General features: G+C 41.4%; 1 protein-coding gene across 2 annotated transcripts in view; it reads left to right on the top strand.

The window, feature by feature from the left end:
• ANTXR1 (ANTXR cell adhesion molecule 1) overlaps positions 1-22918 on the top strand; it is a 218814-nt gene that overhangs the window by 82077 nt on the left and 113819 nt on the right. For both annotated transcript variants that reach the window (XM_044772614.2, XM_070512010.1), the window contains exons 10-12: positions 2149-2247; positions 20971-21040; positions 22532-22610. In XM_044772614.2, the coding sequence (XP_044628549.1) occupies positions 2149-2247; positions 20971-21040; positions 22532-22610 (248 nt within the window). The remainder of the gene's footprint in view (positions 1-2148; positions 2248-20970; positions 21041-22531; positions 22611-22918) is intronic.

Raw genomic sequence — 22918 nt, 5'->3', positions numbered from 1 at the left:
TCAAACTAAAAATAGAAATAGGTTTCTATAGGCTTAACTGAGTAAATAAGATACAATAAGATTCTTCCACAGTGCTTGACACTTAATGAAATGCTTGTTGAACCAACTGCATCATCGGTCCCCTGCCAGGCAGACTTTAAAGAAAACTATTAAGTCCATCCTTCTAAACTTAGAATCACATATAAGCATCAACATGCATTTATAAACCCTTAACACTCGTAGGACTTATGGTCCTGAAAAGCCATTTGCCCGTGACCTTAGTTAATGTAGTTCGACACTAAGGCAACAAACACTTGGATACGAGTTCCAGTTTTGCTTCTTAGTAATTTCATGACCTTGGACAAGTCATTCAAAATGTCAAAATCTCAATTTCCATATTGTTAAGGTCCTTTATACTTCCAAGAAGCATTCTATTCAAACTTGTCCTCTTGGTGGCACCTTCAGCACCTCTGGGTTCTTTTACTTCGGTTTTGGTTCCTTGCTTCCCATCCAGGCCAGCTCCACTTTTCTGCAAAATGGGTAAACCTGCCTAAAATAAAAATAAAATAAGCTTTAAAAAAATCACAACGTCCATCTCTGAGTTCGTCACAGGTCACAAGACAATGAGGATGCATTTTGGCATAATGATAAAGAGCAGAATGGCTGAGTTCTAAGGGCATGGCGTTTGATGCCTGCAGACCTGGATTCCACTTCCGGTTCTGACACCTACTAGCCATGTGATCCTGGACAATTACTTAACCTCACTAAGCTCAGTTTTCTCATTGGTACCTCCCTGGGCTGTGGTGAGGTTTAAATGACATCAGACACATATGACACTTAGCACAGGGCTTGGCCCACAGGGAGCACTTAACATCACTTATTCTTCTCTTGACAAACATGATCTCTACATTAGTTTCCCGGGAATGAAGGTGACATAAGCTTATGACGTTTATTAAAGTTTGGAAGAGTCTCATATGCTAGTGGTCTAATTCCATTCTTCTTCCAACAAAAATCTCCATTTGAATAGCAATTTATAGTTTAAGATTTACTTCCACAAATATTGCATTTTTCCTCTGACTTTCAGTCTATTTCTTTTTTTATGCCACATAGCATTATCCCAAGCTCCAATTTTTATACACAAAAGGATAACAAAAATAAAAGTGGAGTATTGACTATTAGTTATCATCAAACTTATGCAAATATTCCTGAACATTTAACTAATTAATTAATTGGGTTTTTCCCTTGGTAAGACTCTTGTAAAAGATCATTATTTTTACTTTGTAAGGATCTTATTAACATCTATTAGTTCAACATGCGCTATGCCAATGTGAAATTAACATGCAGAGCTAGAGACCGGCAAGATATACTGTCTCTTCTATTCAGAGAAAAATGAGGACCAGCGACACTAAGGGGCCAACGTCAGGTCAAACAGGTAATGCTTGACAACTGGCCACCAAAAAGCAAGACTTTGATTTGTCATTAAGTACAGTTATTCCTACATAACACTAGATATGACTGCTGTGTGCCCAGCAGAGACAGGAGGGCCGAGCAGTATCCAACAATGACCAACCTAAAGGAATGCTTTCTAGTTCTGGAAGAAAAGAATAAAGAACAACACTGGACGGTGCATAATCACAGGCTACATTGTTCAGGACAGACTGTGAATGCCATAAGGCAGTGGTTTTCAAAAAATGTGAGGCACCTTGAGCTCTAAAGAAATCATTTTGGGGGCATCCAATATGTAAAAGAGACACACAGAGGAGTTGAGTTGATTATAGAAGTGGAGAGCCCTCCCCTGTGGCCTTCTGGCTGCAGAGATCACTGTTTTAAAACTGCCAGGACTTGAGAGATGGGTCACATTTGAATGACAGAGAGAGGGGAGGAACGGGGCGGGGGGGGGGGGGGGGCTAGAGGGAACAGCAAGAGCAGAGGCAGGAAGGTGGGAATTCAAAGCAAGAAGCTGTGTGCCTTCCTCAGGGGACGCCTAGTGAGAAGGAGATGGTAAATCGTAAAAGGCACCCTCATGGTTGCTTTTGGTTTCCAACCTGAGCTAATTGTTGAATATTTTAAGCCTGAAATAGTTAACAAATGCCCTAAGTCAGGGCAGATGGGAAACTTAAGGTTAGTGGTCTGCAGTCAAATAACGTGTCTCGTCATTGTTCATTTCAGAATCGTTTCAAGTCGTCGTGAGAGGAAACGGCTTCCGACACGCCCGCAACGTGGACAGAGTCCTCTGCAGCTTCAAGATCAACGAGTCAGTCACTCTCAGTAAGTCCTTGCAGAGTTTGTGGTTTCTTCAGCTTGCTTCAGGGAAGGGCATTCCCAGCCTGTTCTTCTAGTAAGGCCACACAGGGGACCGTTCAGAGAAGGGTCTTCCCTCCTGGAAAGGCCTCCAGCAAGGACATAGCTAGCCCCTACAGCACCCTTGTTTCCCATCAGGAAAGGCACAGGGTACTTGTTTCCCAGTCCGCCAACATGTGTGCTAAGTTACTTTCAGGTGGCCGTGCCGGCACTAGCAGGTTAGGGCTTATGACGCTTGACGTTCCTTAACAAAATATTGGGGACTCTCAAGCACAAGAGTGAAAAGTAGATGGTCTAAATGTATCAATTCTGACTAAACCAAAAGCCAAACTGTTAAGCTTACATGTGTAGATTCTGGAATTTTTTTTCAATCTGGATGATTCTTGCTTGGAGTAGCCAAGAAACTCTCATCGTGGTGAATACCTAACATGAAATACAGGAATATGGGAGTAAAACTAAGTACATTTCATGCGAAAAATGAATTATCATAACACTGGCACTTTCACAAGACATTTGTAGCAGGGAAGTTCTTCATTTAAAGGCATATGTGATTCATGTCACTGTCCAGGAGGGATGAGGAAGACCCATTATGGGAGGCACATGGCCAGGAGCCCTGGTTATTATTTACATCTGGCATCCATCACACAGATGATTATTGATTCAGTATCTGCAGTGACAAACCGTAATAAAATAATGCATTTTCTATAGTGCTTTGTCCCTTTAAATGTTTCACGTCTTTTTGCCACAACAGCCCTGAGAGGTAGAAAGAGCCAGGAGGACAGGGCGGATCCTCATGTCTATTGACAAACCACTCACACTAGTCTCGTCCTCCTGACAGGCTTATGGAGTAGGTACCACCTTGTTTTTAAAAAGGAAGAATTGAGGGATATACCTTTTTCCCCTCCTTAACATCTTAAAACCCCCTTCCATATTTAAACAGAGATAGGCAATGGCTTCTTTACAAACATCTGGAATTCCTGGCCTTGGCATAACTCCAGACATTTGAAGCATTCAGTTAGTTTTCCTCATACTTGGAAATGCTCTCATGTACACGCTATTTGAAAACATTTTGAAATATCCCCGAGTAGTCACAGTGTGGAAGCCGGACAGGCGTCCTCTACAGAGTTCTTCCTTTTTCTCCTCTTTCAGTTGTGGTGTTGCTCAAGTCTGCCTTCCCTCTCTTGTTAACCACAATCTCAAATCTAAGATAAGAAACTCCTGAGGGTTAAACTCAAAGACATCAACACCTTCCCAAGAAGACTTCCCAGGCAGGAAAGCCTTTGGACCCAACCCCTCTCTGAAGATGAATGGAAATGAGGTGTAGTGTTGCCATGGCTTGAAAGGTTACACAGAGATGCTGTGTTAGGATAACAGGAAATGCAAGTTTACTTTGGATTTGTAGAGTGACATTTTGAAGGCCTATTTTCCAACTTCTCCTTGAAATTTTATTTCTTGGGAAACCACTTCATCTTCTTTCTCCCTCTTCCCTTCCTTTCCTAATATATACTTGCACAGGCTCTCCACCTCATTCATATTCAGAAAGAAAGAAAGGCTGTTGGGGTAGGGATTTTGCTTCAACCACAAACCTAACTGTGCTGGAAGCATTTGGAGAAGAGGGAGGCAGTGACGCAACCATATTGTGAGCTGCAAGCAACACTCCTAAACTCAAATATACAGTTATTAAAAATATTCTAAGAGGGAAATACTGGAATTTGAAAAAACACTTATCCTTCATTTCTTAATTCACCTGTTCATTTCCATTTAGTGAATGATATAAGCAAGAAAGTATGGAGGACAGAAAAGATAAATAAATTTTAAAATGTAACATATTCAAATCTTCATTTGCCTAACATCCTTATGAATGTAACAGTTTCTGTTGACTTGTTTCTGTAAAATAAAATAAATGGATTTTTGCTTCTCCCATTCTTCTTCCTCCCCTCTACATCCCAAGTTTTAAAATGTTATCTACTTTCATTTTTATAGTATATATTCCTCTTCCAAGATTTTTTTCCTAAATGCTGCCTTGCATTTTGTAGTAAAAAAGAATATAAGTATCATTATTAATCAGAAAAAGACTAATTGAAGGCCCAGTAGTGAAACTTAAGGCTAGTGTGGCTCCAGCCAGTTCAAACATGATACAGGCCTCAGAGTCTTCAACAAATAATACAATAGCAGATTATGTGCAGCAAAACTGTTAAACATAAAGAACAAATTGAAAAATTATATTTATAGTGGAAGATATTAACATGACTTTCTGAGTCTTTAAATGAATAATAAAAAAATTAAAGATATAGAGCAGATATATACTATATACCTTTTTAAATGGCTGTGAACATCCTGAAACACTTATTATACTGAGACACAAATAAAACACCAACATATTAATGCCCAAAAGTAGAAATCATTTCAATATGTTCTTAGATGATAAATATAATGAGAAAATAAAAAGCAAAGGTTAATACCTACTTCTCTCCCGTTTTCATTGCCTTTGCTTAAAAATAAAATCAATGAATCAACCACTTAGAAATCTAAAAGAGGGGCTGGCTCGTAGCACAGCAGTTAAATGTGCACATTCAGATTCGCAGCCCGGGATTTGCCAGTTTGGATCCTGGGTGTGGACGTGGCACCGCTGGATAAGCTATGCTGTGGTAGGCGTCCCTCGTATAAAGTAGAGGAAGATGGGCATGGATGTTAGCTCAGGGCCAGTCTTCCTCAGCAAAAAGAGGAGGATTGGCAGTAGTTAGCTTAGGGCTAATCTTCCTCAAAAAAAACCATAAATCTAAAACAATTTCTGGACTTGTGGTCAATATAATAGATTCAGAAATTCTGGATAGAATATGATTTTAAGAATAGTAACATGTGGCCTTGCTCAAAGGAATGTGGAGGAAACCCTTGGGTACAGGAAACAAAAAGGTGAATATAACATTTAAGCAGGAAGTGAAGCTGTTGGGGCTCCAGGCCTGGGGGTCTGCACATGGTGGTCCTGATGCCAATGCAGGTACAGGACACCAGCCTGTGCAAGGCAGCAGGCAAGAGCAGAGCCGCGTGCAGAAATCAGGCTTCATAATGCTGCACCACACATTAAGTGGAGACTGGAAAAGCTGCTCAGTGTGACTCAAGGGGGCAGGCAGGGGCATAAAGGTAAGATGGTATACCACCCACATGATACAGAAGCTCCAAGTCAGGAAACTAACCCCAAAATGTGTCCATGACCATCCTTATCCCTGTGGCCTGGCAGAGGCAATGTATGTCCAGCCCAACCTACAGCATCTTCAGAGGGGCTCAGAGCACCAAGTGACAAACCATAAGAAGACAGATAGAAGAAAGGAGAACAAGTAAGAGGAGAGGACTAGAGAACAATGTGAAAGAGAATGTAAAATAAACACATTTAAAGTGTGTAAAGAGATCAAACAGACCAAAGGGAAGAACATTCCAAAGGGAAGAACATTCAACAAAGGCAGATTTGCAGAAGAACCTAGTGTAAATTCTAGAACTGGAAAAGTTTATTCAGTGAATACACCTTAATGGATGGATTAAGCAGTGTGGTTAGATACATATGAAGATGAAATACATGAACTGGAAGAGAGATACAAGGAAATCCCACCCCCTAACAAAGCACCAGACCTAGACTTTTTTTCACCCAAGTTTTATCAGACTTTAAGGGATCGATGACCCATATCTGATACACACTGTTCCAGAGAAAAGAAATAGAGAAAAAGCATTTTAATTCATTTTATGATAATTATACATTCTTGATTTTTTTAAAAAAGTGGACAAGAGCAATAGAAGAGAATATTTGAAGTCAAGCTCATTGATGACAAACATCTAAATAAAATATTGGCAAACGAAATCCAGCAATGTATTTTAAAAGGATCAGGACCAATTTTGAAGAATATGGGGGGATTTGCCTCTCACATAGCAATGCTTTTTGATGCCAAGAAGGTATTAAAATCCATTATCCATTCCAAATTTTAAAAATATATACTTTTTGGGGGGCCGGCCCTGCAGCCTAGTGGTTAAATTCAGCCTGTTCTGCTTTGGCCTAGGTTCAGTTCCTGGTCATGGACCTACACCACTTCTCAGCCATGCTGTGGCGGTGACCCACATACAAAAAACAGAGGAAGATTGGCACAGATGTTAGCTCAGAGTGAATCTTAGCCAAAAATATATATATATATAAAAATAAATATTATAAATATATAAAAAAATATAAACATATATTTATATATTAATATAGTAAATATATTAATATATAATAAATTTATTATATATAAATATATATATACTTTTAGAAAACTAAGAATAGGGTAAGACTTCTATAACATAATAAAAAATATATCTAGATATTTGAATTCAAAACTCAACATCATTTAATGGTAATATCACTACGTAGAGATATTCACTTTACAGTTAGGAAGAAAAAAAGCAGGACAACCCCTTTCACCATTATTATTTAACATTGATCTGAAAGTTCTAGCAGCACCATGCAACAGAACTTTCTGTGATGATGGAAATATTGTAAGATGGTAGCCACTGTGGTAGGTAGCCACATTTGGCTATTCCAGACGTGAAATGTGGCTAGTGCTATTGAGGAACTGAATTTTTAATTTCATTTGATTTTAATTAACTTAAATGTCAATAGCCACATGTGGCTAGAGACTACTGTATTAGACAGTGCCATAGGTATTACGACAGTACAAGAAAACTAATGAGAGATATAAATACAAGAAAGGGGGCTGAACATCATTACTTTAAAATGCTGGTTATATCTTCCTGGAAAACTCAAGAGAATCAACAAACTACCAGACTAATAAGAAGGTTATTTAAACTGGATGCTTTCAAAATAAATACAGCCTTGTAACAATCCATAGCTTTTCCAGAATTCAGCAACGATCAATTAGAAAACATCATAGGAAAAATAGAGTGATAACATATAAAATCTAGTAAGAACTAATTTAACCAAACTTGTAAAGACAAACCAGAAGGAAGTCACAAAACATTGTGAGGGATATGAAGAAAGTATAAATAAATGGAGAGGCAGTACAGACTTGTGGCTTAGCACAGGCACTGGAACGAAACTACCCAAGAAAAGAATCCTGGCTCTGTTTTAAAGCTGTGACCATGGCAAGTTATTTGACATCTCCATGCCTCAATTTCTCTACCTGTAAAATGAGTACGGCAATAATAGCACCTCTGTCGTGGATTGTTAGGAGGTTTAAATGTGGGAGATGGGGCTCAGAACGGGGCCTGGCACACAGTAAGCAGTCGATCAATGTTGGCTGCTGGTATTAGGTTATTATTATAATCACTATTATTAAATGAAGCAGCAACTGAGTATCGTAAAGACATCAGTTGTCTTCAAATTAATATTTACTTTTAATACAATCCCAGTGAAAATTCCAAGGGGACTTTTTTTTTTAATTGAGGTTGTGATAGTTTACAACCTTGTGAAATTTCAGTTGTACATTATTATTTGTCAGTCATATTCTAGGTGCACCACTTCACCCTTTGTGCCCACCCTCTACCCTCCTTTCCCCTGCTAACCACTAATCTGTTCTCTTTGTCCATGTGTTTATCTTCCACATATAAGTGGAGTCATACAGAGTTTGTCTTTCTGGCTTATTTCACTTAACATAATACCCTCAAGTTCCATCCCGCCATGTTGTTGTGAATGGGACAATTTTATCCTTTTTTATGGCTGAGTAGTATTCCACTGTGTGTGTGTGTGTCTGTGTACACCATGTATTCTTTATCCAGTCATCAGCCAACGGGCAACTTAGGTTGCTTCCACGTCTTGGCTATTGTGAATAATGCTACAATGAACATAGGGGTGCATGGGTCTCTTTGAATTGCTGATTTCAAGTTCTTTGGATAGATACCCAGTAGTGGGATGGCTGGATCATATGGCATTCCTATTTTTCATTTTTTGAAAAATCTCCATAGTGTTTTCCATAGTGGCTGCACCAGTTTGCATTCCCACCAACAGTGTATGAGGGTTCCTTTTTCTCCACAACCTCTCCAATATTTGTTATTTTTTTGTCTTGGGTATTTTAGCCATTCTAACGGGTGTAAGGTGATATCTTAGTGTAGTTTTGATTTGCATTTCCCTGACGATCAGTGATGATGAGCATCTTTTCATGTGCCTATTGGCCATCCGTATATCTTCTTTGGAGAAATGTCTGTTCATGTCTCCTGCCCATTTTTTGATCGGGTTGTTTGATATTTTGTTGTTGACCAGGGGGACTTTTTAAGTTAAGAAAATACTTCTAAAGTTTATATGGAAGAATAAACATTTAAGAATAGCCAAGAAAAATGTGGAAACTTGCCCTAGTTGCTTTCAAAATGTATAAAAAAGCTGCAGTAATTGAAACAATGTATGGCTGATGCCACAAAAGAAAAACTGAGCATTGGAATAGGAAAAACAAGGTCCATAAACAGAGCCAAATGCTATGTGGATTTAATATAAAATAAAGTTACCCTTCTAATCAGCGGGGAAAGAGCAGATTATTCAAAAATGGTGTTGAGACAACTGGCTAACCAATTGGAAAACAATTAAGTTCAATTTTTATCTCACACCTTACAGCTAAACAAATTCCAGATGAGAAATTTAAATGTGGACATGAAACTATAAAGATTCTAGAAGGAAACAAAAATAATTATTTATGTAATTTTCCAGTGGGGAAAGACCTCGTAAGCCTAACACTGAAGAGAAATACCATGAAGGAAAAATTTGATGGTTTGATTACATATTTTTTAATTCTTCTGTTGCCCACTCCCAAAATCTTAAGGGAAACAGAAAACTGGCAGAATTATTTATAAGACATATAATGAAGGGCCAGTAACCTTCATATATAGACAGTTCTTAAATTCAGTATAAAAGGTGAGCACGTCAATGGGTAAGACGTGAAAAGGAAATTTACAAGAAAAATAATGGTCCGTAAGCATATGGAAAATGCTCACTGTAACTAAGGAAATGCAAATTGAAATAATCTAAAAAACTGGCAAAGATTAACAAAAATACAATGCCCAGTGTTGGCAAAGATATAGAGGAACAAGTGTTTTCATTTATCATTGGTGAGAGACCATTAAATCTTTTGGAAGGCAGTCCTTAAAATGAATCAACTGCTTTTATACATTTTTGACTCAGAATTTCAATCTCAACTTCATCAAAAGGAAATGATTGGGAATGTTCTCAAAGACTTGGCTACAAGATGTTCATCATAATATTGCTTATGATAGCAAAAGAAAAAAGAGAGAGAGAGAAAGAAAGAAAGAAAAAACAGATCAAAACCTCTAAATGGTAGCAACATAAATGTTTGACAGTAGATAATTTGTTATATAAATTATACCTCACCCCTAAACAATTAAATAATGTTATGGGAAAGAAAAATAATTACTGATGTGGGAAAATGTTAATGATATAGCTTCATATGTTAAAAATAAGTTACAAAACAGGACCTCAATGCTATTTCTGTTTTATATACATTTATATGCGAAGGGTGAAAGAGAGATTTGAAAGACACACATCAAAATGTTAACAGTAGTTACCTCTGAATGAGATCACTATTAATTTTTACTTTCTTCTTTCTGTCTATATGTATTTTCTAACAGTGTTAACAGTTATTTAAAATTTAATTTTAAAATTCTTGTTAACTGTTTAGGCCTTGCACACATCTTAAGTTCAGCATTTGCTTGGTTCTCTAATCACCAGGCTGAACTTGCTCCTGGCCAAGAAAATATCTTGGATACCTTCACCCAAGTTTTATTTATTCTGGCTGCACTTTTTCCTGCTTCAGTATTCGGTGTATCGTGCCAAGAAAAGATCGACTTTCAATTGGAAATCCATTTGTGGAGAGATTAGAATGCTAAAAAGGAGACATTGGGGTATGAGCTGAGAAATGACCCGTTTCAATGAACGGTAAATTAAAAATGGACGTTTTTACTAATGCACTAATGGGAAATATGCTAGACTATCCTGGTGTTGCGTGGAGACATATGAGGTATGACTATAAACAAAAGAAACTGATTTTTAACAAACTCACTAAAATTTAATTTATAGGCCCTGGGAGAAATCAGTTTCCCGGTTTTAGAGGCACACTTCTTTTCTGATGCAAAATTTTACTTCCCAGCTTGATCTCCAATCGTATTCACCAGGCGTGGCTCTAGTTTACTTTTTGTTCACTCTCAAAGGATAGAACTTTGCTCCCTTTGAAGATATTTTTTCAAATTGAACGTGAGTCACGAAGGCAGCTCTAAGAGTTCCAAAGAGGGGCTCAGTTTCCCAAGGGGACGAGAGACAATACTCACTCGCATGTAGAAGTTCCCAGTGTGTTTGTTTTTTTAAAAATCTGTCCAATTATCCAGAAACTGTACTTCATCTTAGAAAACATCTGGGCCCCAGGGCTGCTGTGGGCACCCTACGGAGATCACTGAAGTGGACCTAGGCTGGCAGATGGGGAGGGAGGGCAGAGGGCAGGAGAACCTAAACTTCCACACAAAAGCCTGTTGCTCCCTTTCTCACTGGTTGTGTTGCATCTGTTGGTCAAAGGCACTTAGTGCAATTGAGAATGCATCCCTGGGGGTTTGAAGTCATATGAAGATGGTGGAATCTCACTTTGTGCAACTCAGAAAGAAATGAGATAGAGGAGCATCTTGTCTCGTGGTTCTCAATCGGGCTGCACATCAGCATCATCAATCATAGTAGCTACTGATTGCTGAGCACCTACCCTGTGCTCTCCCTAACCCATCTCATTTCATGCTGGCAGCAGCCCCGTGAGGGAGGAGTTATTTGTTTCCCCATTTTGCTGACAAGGGAACTGAAACTCAGAAAGACAAAGTGCCCAAGGTTACTCAGATGTCCAGAGGTAGAAGTGATTTGGACCCAAGCGATCTTCTCCAGAAGCTCTTGACCACTTCTCTACATTGCTTCCAAAACATGGATCCTCCCAGATCCCTAGATCCTCTGACCCCGAATGCCCATGTCACTCATGTGTGCCTGATTCAGAGGTGCTCATTCCCACTGCTCCCTCTCATTTTGCAGACAGGAAACCTCAGCTCAGAGAGGTTTAGCTAGCTACTTGCCCAAGGTCACAGAGCATATTAGAGAGTTGAGACTTGAACCCAGGTTCAAGAAAAAGGCCTTGGACCAGAGAATGAAGAGCCCCAGGTTTAGAATGTCAGTGGAGGGGGCTGACTGTGTGATCACAGGTAAGGCACTTCTTCTGATTCCCCAAGTGGCCCCTCTTTCTTAAACTTCAGGAGCTTTCGTGTATCTGGAGGTGTCCCCTTTTTGCTCCTGCTTTCAGACGGAGCTCAGGTTTTGCCCAATCGTTTCTGAAGTGCCTCCTGCCGAGATTGCATCAGTGCATGTTCCCATCTTTCAGGCCCAGACAAAAATATAGATATGTGGAAATTCACTGCTGTTTTGCTTGGTCAGACAAAAGCCCTAGTAATCTGCAATGGAGTGGGGAGAAAAGGGGAGCTGCCACCAGAGGTAACTAGGTAGTGAAGATTTTCATTTTGGGGCAGAAGAGCTTCTTCGGGGGCAATTTTACACAGTCGCTGCAGCAGGGCCTGGTAGACGGTCACCCTTGAGGTTGCCCTTGCTCTACCAAGGGTACAATTGCCTCCAAGTGAAAATTCATAAGCTGCATGTGGACTCTGGCATGCAGTGTGCTTCTTTGAGGTGTGGTTGGGGGAGAGATTTGCAGGTAAATTCCCTGAAACTGCCATTACCCCAGCCCTGCTATCCTGATAGGAGAAGTTGGACCCCCTCTACTTCTGCACCAGATGGCTGGATTTCCATGGACGATGGCCTTCCTCATGTAATACTGCTCCTTTGTCATTTCAAGAAGTGGACATAATGGAAGAGAAAGTGATTATACAGAGATGGGCCAGACTTGTGGGAACCCCAAGCAGGCTAATAATCTATGCCCTCTTCCAACTAACATTCTTTAAATATTTGCTCAACATGCATTTAGAGGAAAAGTTGGGTGCTGCTGAGGGAAAGGAAGAAAAAGAGTGCAACCTGTGGATCTCTCCTCCGTGCAGTTCAGCTCTGGCGCCTAATATGCATACCACAGCAGCTTAGTGGCATCCACTGATACTCAAGTGTGTGCCAGTGGTCTCCTTCCCACCCCTTCTTGGGTTTCTGTGTAGGTTTGTGTTCTTTAAGAGCAGCAGTGTTTGTCATAATTCATGGCCCTGATTGTGTGGAAGGCTTTAGCCATTTTGGTGGACTTGCCCCTCAATCCAATTCCAAAGGTAAAAGCCTTCCAAATGTAATTGTGCACAGCTGCAAGAGTTTATGTGTCAAGAGGCACATACCTTGTGCATGAATCCTGAATTGTCTTCAACCAAGTAAAAACAAAGCTTTAAAAAATATATTTATTCTTAGCAAATTACAGCTGTCTTGAGTGCACCACTTATTCTGACCTCAGGCTTACAAAATTTTTAAAGGTTTCTTTGCTCAGAAGATAATTTGTAAGTTTTAGAAATGTCAACAGTCAAGAATTTTTTGGTGTAGATTTATTGAGAGGAGAAAATATTTTGCAAGAGCCCTGAGCCCCATTACCTTCATTTAATTTTCTTGCAATACCTAAAACAACCCCTATTAACTTCAGATAGAGATGAATGTGAAATATCACAGCATTATGTGTAGTAGGATTCTAGTTTCATAAAAAATAATGTGCATAGAAAAAAATTCTGAAATAGTGTACCCCAAAGCCTTAACAATGTTTATCACTGGAAGTTAGGATTACCAAGGATTTCCATTTCTTCTTTATGGACTTCTCTGTATTTCTCAGACTTCTCACATTAAACATCTATCTCTTTTATAATTAATAAAAATAACAGTAAATATGAGCAGAAAATAATTTACATCCTGAGAAGTCAGACTAGTCAGATTGCTGAGGACCAGTTCTAAAAGCTGATGTGCCCAGAGCCATGGGGGCCACAACCCTGGGCAGGACTGGGGAATATGTAAGCCCCAAAAAGACACTTCAGAGACCAGCGGGGCTACTGGATCCCATCCCTGCATTTCTCTGGGAATGGGCTTATGGTCCCTCACTTTTTACTTCTTCTCCTCTGGGGCCATGATATAATCTTGATCCTCACACGGTGACCAAGATTGCTGTCAACTCTGAGTCCTATATCGCTATTTATAGGTAAGATGTTCTGACTCTACAGCCTTCCTACCCACATCAGCTCAGAACCTTGGCAGCAATCTAAGTCCCACTTCTAAAGTGCCCCATTTCAGTAATAAAGCTCCACCAAGCTCCACTCCACCTGGAGTGGCTCAGGTGCCACCTACCACTAGGAAAACCTGGACCCATCGCAGCCTGCATGGAGGAGTTTACCAAGAAACACTCTCTTCCTTAGTCCAGCCAGGTGTCTTCCAGTGGTCCTTGAGCTGTTACTCCATCTCCCTCCTCTACCCATCATCTTATAACACCTAGACATGTAATGTCTCAGACATTGCCAGTTGTCCCCTAAGGGACAAAATCACCCTTATTTGAGAATTACTGCACTATATACACATCCAAAGATCCTATTTGGGTAGATGACTTTCTTCTTATCACACCTACACCATATCGTCCTGACACAACCCAGGAGATAAATTGCAAGACCTACTCAGTTTGCACACACATTCATATCTTGTGTTTTACAGGTACCTCAGACAATAAGCCCAGCAGTACCCGACTTCAGTAATAACGGTTGACATATGTTGACTGCTTATTAAGTGTTGAGCATTTAATCGTATCATCTCATTAAAATTTACAGCAACCTATGAAATGAGTATTATTCCCATCTTCTAGGTGAGAACACTGGGTTATGGATAGGTTTACATAGCCAGTGGGTGGCAGAGCTTTCATGGGACTCCAGAGCCCAGGCTCTTAATGTGCTCGTTGTTCTCCATCCTACTGCAACCTGCCCCTGAGAACAGGGAGGGAAACCAAAAGACATACCCTGGATACCTGTAACATACAGGAACTGGTGAAATAGGTATGTATAAGCCCGGGGAACTTATCTGGAGCCTGTAGACCAAGTCTATGACCTAATCTCGTAGTAACTAGCCAGTGAGGGCTTCCAAGGAAACCTTGCAACAACTCCAGGTCAGGGAGGGTGTGGGTTAGATGTGTGTCACGTCTGAGGAAAAGGATGGTGGCCAGCTTCGTTCTGCCATGCTAAGAGCATCCCTCTGGCTTCAGCTGGGCATGAGAGGACATTACAGTGGACATGCTATGTTCTGGGGATTATTCCCAGCTTGGCCCCACCCACCTGTGCTTCACTACCATCTCTTCCCATTCTGTTTTGACCCTTGTTTCTCATTTCTGTGACCTCAGAACCACTGTTCAGCCTTTCCAAGTAGAAGCCACTCTCTCCACTTTCAAAATCTCTGCTTTGTGTCCTGACGTAGAATTTAATGTCTTCTATCAAAAGAACCTATAGGCTCGTTATCTCACCCATCTCTGAAAACCTTCTAGCCCAGGACCTGACCACATAGTACATGCCTGATAATGTTAGTTTCTTTCTGCTCTAAGCAATGGATCCCATTTAGCTCTGCAGTAAGACTCCCACGCTTGTGAATTATTTTTGCAGGGGCCCCAGTAGGGCAATCAACTATCTCCTTTCTGGCTGGTGTTCCAGAAAACTCAACCCAGAAGCTTTGCATTTCACCAACTTGGAGTCCTGCTGAATAGTGTTTTATTTCAGGTTTTTGCACAATATTTTAAAAGTCTGACTTCTTAAAAAGCTAGTTACTTTTGAATTCAATGAGAAGGTAGAAACGTCCAGCCTAACTCTAGCCTGTCTGTTCTCCCCTCATTCGGAGACACATTCCCAAACCAGCTGATAATTTGGTGCTGAACAGTTATACTTGGCTCAGGGATGCCATGAAAATGCTCCCCAGACCCAGGGGAGATTGCGAGAAAGAGCAGAGTGAGCTCATTTAGTCCCTAAGCTCCATTATTTTGTCACAGTAGGAATGTAAACTCTGCTTTGGAGCTTACATCAGCTTTTGGAGGATTTCAACAAGCTCCCCCAGATAAGACCAAGGGTTATTTTTCTTTTCCTTTTGGCCAGAAATAAATATTTATATCAAGAAAAGATTGCCAAGACTTGGAATGTATTTGAATTATTTAATCAGCCCTATAAAAGAATTCACTGTGATTAGTGTTTAAATTGGCTAATGAATTTTAATCCTGGTTTTGTCCCAAATCCAGTAGACAGTCACCAACTGCAAGGAAGAATTCTGGAAACTTTTTTACCAGTCTGAAAAGAATTACGTTGATCCAAGGTCAAAACCTGGGAATGTACACATTTGAGTGTATGGTTCTGGAACATGGGTTCATTACAGTAGATCACGGTCTCTCAGAAGACACTTGAACCTTATCACAGAGCTTTTCAACCCTGGTCCCCTCCCATGGAAGACGTGCCTCCTGCTGTTATCCAGCCTCACCTGTGGAAAATCTTGACCATTTGCCTCCAAAGTGGTCAGGTATAAAGAGACTTAGCTCCTGGTGTGCTTCACGCTACATCACAAAGCTAGCTGTGAGATTATGACAATATAAAATGGCTAACCAGTTCAAATTACACCTGTAAAACAACTAGCTGGGTTGACTTTGGGCAAGTCCTTTCTACAAAACCTGGTTTTGAATTCCAGCTCTGACATTTGCTAGTGGTACCACATTAAGTCAATTAACTAACCTCTCTGAACCTCAGTTTCCACAATTGTAAATAATAAATCATAATAATAATGTCAAGTGAGACTATGGGTATATAATATTAGACAAAATCAGTATAGATATAGATATGGTGTGTATGGATACAGATGTGTGCGTGTATATGTGTATATGCTCACACACACACTCACTAAAGCTTTTCATTTCCCTAGGAATCCCTAATACCTAGGAAGCTGTTAGTTTGTTAGATCGATGTAATTAAGCAATCATTTTAAAAATTTTAATCTTCAGTTTCTCTAATTTGAAACCACACATTCACATGATCTGTTTTAAAGACATGAATGCCCATATAATAATGTGGAATAACATTTACCGAATGTTTATTAAGTGCCAAGTAACATGGTTTTTTTACTTTCATGTGCTTTTCCTTACTCCCCACACAACCAGTGCAATGATGTCATCATCACCATTTACAGATGAAGAACTTGTCCCTAGTCACACCCTAGAAGAAGACCTGGGGTTTGAACCTGGATCTGTTTGACTCTAAAGTCTACCCTGCCCCACTCTGCCCACTGTACTCATCTTCAGGGATTCCCAGCTCTCACGCCTGGGGTGTTCGGCAGTTTGGCCTAATGACACGCTCATTGATCCCCAAATCCTGATTTAAATCAAGCTTCTGTTTGATTATCAGACTCTTGTAGACAAAAGCTTTAGATTAACCTATGTCATGGGTGTGCACTGAATTCTGACATATCTTTGGTAAGAAGCAAGGAAATGTATATTTACAGATCATCTAAAAATTCCCTTGATTTCTGGTTTTAAACTCCTGCCCCTCCCTAATTTTCTCCCCAGTTGCAAATAAGCCAAGCAGCTGGTTCTAGCTCCTGGTCTGCATTTCGCCTGCCCACTCAGTGCTAAGGAGCAGTGAAATGGCTGCCCAGTGGACAGAGGAGCGGGGCCTCAGTCATCCTCGGAGGGGATTATGGCCCGATAAACATCATACCACCACTGGCTTTGGCAGAGATGGCCACAAGGTTGGCATGGCCCCTGAGCCAAACATGGCCCAGCCGAGGAGAAAGGCTTTGCTTCCCAAGTGGACGTTCCAGGAAGGAGTCAGATGATCTGAGTTATGGAAACCAAATGGCCCTCCTTTGTTTAGAGAGAGAGAGAAAAAAAAAGTCACTCGTTTTTGTGGTAAAGTGAAAACAGGCTCCAAACCAAACAATCCCTCTCACAGCAGAAAATGCCAGCTCCCCAAAGCGGGCCCACAGCCTCGGAGGCTGATAACTGAGGAAAGGCCGCGTCAAGCCTGTCCTACAGCCTCGGCAAAATCTCCCCAGGCCTCCCAGCAAGGTTTTCCTCTGCTTTGCTCCAGAAATATTTGGTCTCCTACGCGGGAAAGGAAAATGCAAAGGGGGAGAAAGTGAGAAACGTCTCCTCGACCCAGGCCAATCTCGTCCTCTCACCCCTCTCCAGGTGGGATGGAGGGAAGGGAGAAGAGTTGTTCAGAGAAAGCCCGGAAGTGAGGGCAGGCGCCAACACCGGCACGTGCTCATGCCGGTCATGCCCACAGAGGCCTTGCTGCTGTGTCACCGCAGTGCTCCAACTCAGATGCCCTCCTCAGCGTGACCCAGCTCTTCCCGCAGAATGCAGCCGGGAGTCACGAGGCCTCCTGTGGCCGCTCTGTGGCTGCCCTGTGGCTCTGTGGGCTGGCTCTGTGGGCAGGGATCTGCACGCCCAGGTATTACTGGTGCATGTGCAGCAGGATAAGCCATGGCCAAGAGGAAATAAATATAGGTTCTCGTCAGCCACGCCTGTGCCGAGTTTGGTTTATTCTCTAATACAAGCCTTTCCTGGAACGGAGAGGCTCTTGGCGAGGAAAGAATCGTGGAGAATTCAGTTCTAGTCCTGTCTTTGGCTTGCTGACTTGCTGTGCAACCACGAGTCACTGTTGCCTCTCTGAGCCTCCATTTTGCCTCTGGAAAATGAGCCTAGTGATCCCTGCCTTGCCTTAGTTCACAAGATCATTGTGAGAAGGAAATAAAGCCTAGCTCTTCTCAAGAGGTGGCAGCCAGACTGCACGGGTGTGGATCCAAGCTCCCCTGTGTAACTCTGGGCAAATTTCTTCTTTCTCTATGTCTGTTCCTCACGTTTAAAGTGAAGGGAATAATATCCTTCCCTGATAACACTCCTAGAGGGTTAAATTTGATTATGTGATGTATGCAAAGTGCTTAGAAAACACCTATGCACAACATGTCCCAGGTGAGTCTCTCTGGCATTACTGTCATCACAGATGGGAAAGCATCTTGAAAGCAGTAATGCTGAGTTCAGGCACTGTGTGAGCCGCCACTGTCATCATAAGCTTCATAATTTTACTCCACATAATTTTACTCCATCTTCATTATTCCAACATCCCATAATCTGCCAGTGGTAATTCTAAGTATGAGGGGACCCTACAATAGCTTCCTGTTGCTTTTAAGAAAATTCCCAAAAGCCCCACCTTGGCCTACAAGGCCTTGGTCATGTGGTTCTGCTGCCTTTTCTAGACTCATTTTGAGCCCTTGTCTCACTCAAATTCAACAGCCTTCTTGGCCTTTTTTTAGCTCTCAAAAGATCTAGGCTCCATCCTGTCCCAGGATCTTTGCACTGCCGCCTCTCTCCCACTCCATCTCCTCTTCATCGGACCCTCAGGGTTCAGCTGACAAAGCCTTTCCTCAGGGAAGCATTTCCTGATCTTCTAGATGACAGTCGGCCCCCTCCTCCTTCTTTGTGGTTGCCACAATCGTAACTAAATAGTAATTTGTGTAATTACTAGCATGTCAGCCCCTTGAGTGAGGCCCTTCCTCTGTTTTGTTCATTGCAAGGCCTAGCACAATGCCTGGCACATGGTAGACATTCAAAAGGCTATGTTTTTTAATAAAAATGAACATGTTTAATACCTATTGCCTCTGCAGCTCCCATGAAATCCGTGAAAGCAGAGACCGTGTTTCTCTTCTCAAAGTCTATCTCTAGCTCATGGTAGGCCTTCAATAAACACTTGTTGAATGAATGAATGACTTGGAATAATCTCCCTAACTTTTCACCCCTTGAAGATTTCCCTAGACATAGGGGAGACTGTGATTGACCATCCTCTTCCTCCTCCTTCCACGGAGACACAGTACTTAGAGCTCGGATGGTCCTCTGACTCCGTCCCAGGCAGCTCTGCTCCTTAAGTCCAGGCATGGAGCTCACGAGGCTTCCCAATCTCCACTCAGGCAAGTGTTTAGTGTCAGCCAAATTCAAGTGTCAGTTTCGTAACAAATGCCAATAGCAGAATATCATCCTTCAATTATATATATATTCCTCCCTATCTTCTAGTATAGGTATTTGTATTCACAACTAGATTAAAGGGACATATATTATTCATATTCGTATCACCTACAGGTCCTACCACATTTTGTGTAGAGCATGCACCCAATAAATGTTGAGTCATAAAGGAATGACTACTATCTATCTACTGAGCGTAACAACTTCTCAGCCCTGCTTCTGGCCCCAGAATCTGGGACACAGTGAAGTTCTCAAGGAGCTCAGGATTAAAGCTGCTTAAGTTTTTCCCCATCATCCGTTAGGATAAGAGCAAGAACTTCCCCACTTCCAGAGTCCCTGCACCCTAATCCAACTTTCACAGCTACATCTGCTAAAACTTCCAAAATCACTTCAAATTTTTCTCCAGAAGTCTCCAGAGTTCTTTTCATAGCTAATAGATCCACGTCCAAATCCCTCAGTCTAACTCAAAGAACTTGGACCAAACTTCTTTCTATACGGAGCTTTCCAAAGCCTATTACATCCTACCCTGGACGTAGCTGTCGTTTGCTCTGTCTTTGTTCCTGCCACTCCTCCCACCAGGAATGCCCCTTCCCCATCTCCACTGAAGCACAGCTCAAATGTTGTGTCCCCTGTAATCTCACTATGTGACCCACCCACAGAGAGCTCACTGTCTTCTAAAGCCAAATGATGTTTTGGCTTAGGTGCTTCTTGTATTTGTCAGTGAACTTTTTCTTTCTTTTTTTTTCATTTAAATATAATTGACCTGTAACATTCTGTTAGTTTCAGGTGTACAGCTTAATGATTTGGTATTTATGTATACAGCAAAATGATCACCGCAATAAGTCTCGTTAACTTCCATCACAGTTACAAATTTTTTTCTTGTGATTAGAACTTTTAAGATCTACTCTTTTAGCAACTTTCAAATATATCATATGTATTATTAACTATATTTACCATGCTGCACATTACATTTATTTTATAACTGGAAGTTTCTACCTTTTGACCTCCTTCACCTATTTCCCCCACCCCCTGCCTCTGGCAACCAGCAATCTCTTCTCTGTATCAATGAGTTCGGTTTTGTTGTTTTTGTTTTTGTTTAGATTCCTCATATAAATGAAACTGTATGGTATTTGTCTTTCCTTGTCTGACTTATTTCACTTAGTATAATCCCCTCAAGTTCCATTCATGTTGTCACAAATGGCAAGATTTCCTTCTTTCTTGTGGCTGAATAATATTACATTATATATATGTTTATTTATCCATTTTCTTTATCCATTCATCCATCAGTGGACGTTAGGTTGCTTCCATGTCTTGGCTGTTGTAAATAATGCTGCATCAACGAACTTTCTCCATGAATAAGGCATCTCTCTCAAACTAGACTTAGCCCTAAAGCTCCCCGAGGACCAGTCTAATATTTTCTTGTTTCCCTTGGTTATGGTAGGAGCTTGATCTATGGTAAGAGCTTGGTCTCTACTTGCTCGTAGATTAACTCAATTGGATGTACAGTGTCAGGGACTAGTATTCGGGCAGGAGATCTTGAGTTCACTCCAGTGGATTTTACAGCTCAAGACAAGCTTCTATTTCAAGGAGTTTCTGCTTTTCCAATGTCTCCCTGGACTTGGCTGATGGTCTCTAGGAGTCATTGAATTTGAAATTATAAACCTGCCCCACTCTTCTTAATCCACTGACTTCCTTTTTACAGATGAGAAGCCCTTTGCTGTGGAAGATACTTATTTGCTGTGTCCAGCGCCTATCTTAAAAGAAGTTGGCATGTAAGTTTCCACCAGCAACTGAACGTCATAGCCAGGGAGGAGAGCGGAGGGAGAGGGGACAAAGGGAAAAGAAAAGGTCTCTCTTCATGGTCATACTGGAGCCTCTCTATAGACTCCTCCAGGGAATGATGATGGTGCTGATGCTTACAGTGAGCCAGGCACCAGGATAAATGTTTTACAAAGGGTATCTCACTTCATCTTCCCAAGTTTCCGATGAACCACAACTCACATCATCCCAGTTTTACAGATGTGGGATCTATGGCTGAGATTAGGGTTAAGATTAAGTAGCTCGCCCAAGGTCACACAGCAGTAAGTGGAAGAGTCTGGGCTTAAACCAAGGTCTTCCTGGCTTCATCGCAACTACATTTCTAGAAAGCTTCTCAAAGTGTTCTCACTTACATTGCCTCATCCTATTAGCATAATTGCCCTGCTGGATGATTGTTATCTACTCCTTTGAGATAAGGAAACTCAGAAAGGCTAATGGGTCCACAGCTGGTTCAAGACAAACCAAGACCCCAGATTCAGACCTTCTGAGGCCAAGCTCAGCACTCCTTCCTCTACACCTCTGCAGAGCACTGGGTAGTCACCTAGACTGCAGGAGGCTCCCTGAACTAATCTATGGGGAAAATCTCATGGTGGTGCAATTATAATCGATACTAGTGAAGTGCGATCAAAATGCTCAACAGAAGGAAGAGAATTAGCACCAAACAAGAAAAGAAATATGTAGGAAAACAGAGAAGCAATGTTTGAGAGAGAACACTAACTGACCTCTCCAAAACACGTCTATAACAGGCTGAAGGTAGAATGCTAGCTTTAAGGAAAAAGTGCTAAACTTGTTCATCTGAATTCTGCTTTCAATCATTTCTTCAGATTGCCTCTAACTCATGTTGCCTAACATCAGCCTCCAATACAACTGATTCCACAAAGTAGCACTTTGTCCATGCTGCAAAACGCAGGCTCCTGTTTCAGTGAGTCTCTTTTGGAAGGGAAGGGTAGAAGGCAAATCAGTTTGTCTGCTGCTATACCTCTGTGAGGTGGCTCGGTAGTAACAAAGACACCCCGTCAGGATCAGATTGCTGAGAATCGCAGATAACAACAGAACATTAAGTTTATAGCTTGAGCAGTTTATCCTCACTGACTTGAACCATTTTTTTAAGAATATTTCATCCTACAACAATGTGACCAAGTAAATTAAATGGAAGCAGGCTTTGCCCATTCAATACAATTTACTATAATGAGGAAGGACTGAATGTACTGTCTTGATATGCCAACTAAGCATATCCTGACATCTTTCTAGAATGTTAGAGGTGGAGGGGCCCTAGAGACCGTCCTCCACATTTTACAAAGGAGACAGCTTAGGCCCCCAGGGAGACAGGTTACAGTCCCAAGGGTGGTTAAGAGCAGAGTCCACAGGGGATGTGTGTGTCCAGCTCTCAGCTCCTTGCTCCTTGCACACCATGATGAGTATCTCTGGTTCCCTTATCGTTGCAGGAAAGCCGCACTCCAGGTCAGCATGAACGATGGCCTGTCTTTCATCTCCAGTTCTGTCATCATCACCACCACACACTGTGTAAGTCACCTTTCCCTTTACTGAAGGCTTCATTGTCATTATCATCTCCGTGTAAAGTTTTCTGGTTCTGCATTCTATTCACTGAGCTTTGATCCCAGCATTGCTCAACCAACCTTGGTCTGGATCAGGGGCGTGCTGTACCCCAGAGCATATCAGGAATGCCTATGTTGGGCTTCTCCAGGTTCCCCATTTCTGTTCTCAAGGGCAAGATCTGAACACACTGGTGTGAGCAGATGGTAAGATGGGGCCACTGTCTGCAGTAGTGACGGGGAATACCTGAATGGAGTAGGTTTAGGAGAAAATGCACA

This window comes from Equus asinus, chromosome 6 (genome assembly GCF_041296235.1).
Source record: "Equus asinus isolate D_3611 breed Donkey chromosome 6, EquAss-T2T_v2, whole genome shotgun sequence".
Classification (NCBI taxonomy): domain Eukaryota; kingdom Metazoa; phylum Chordata; class Mammalia; order Perissodactyla; family Equidae; genus Equus; species Equus asinus.
This window is presented reverse-complemented; position numbering and strand designations above follow the sequence as displayed.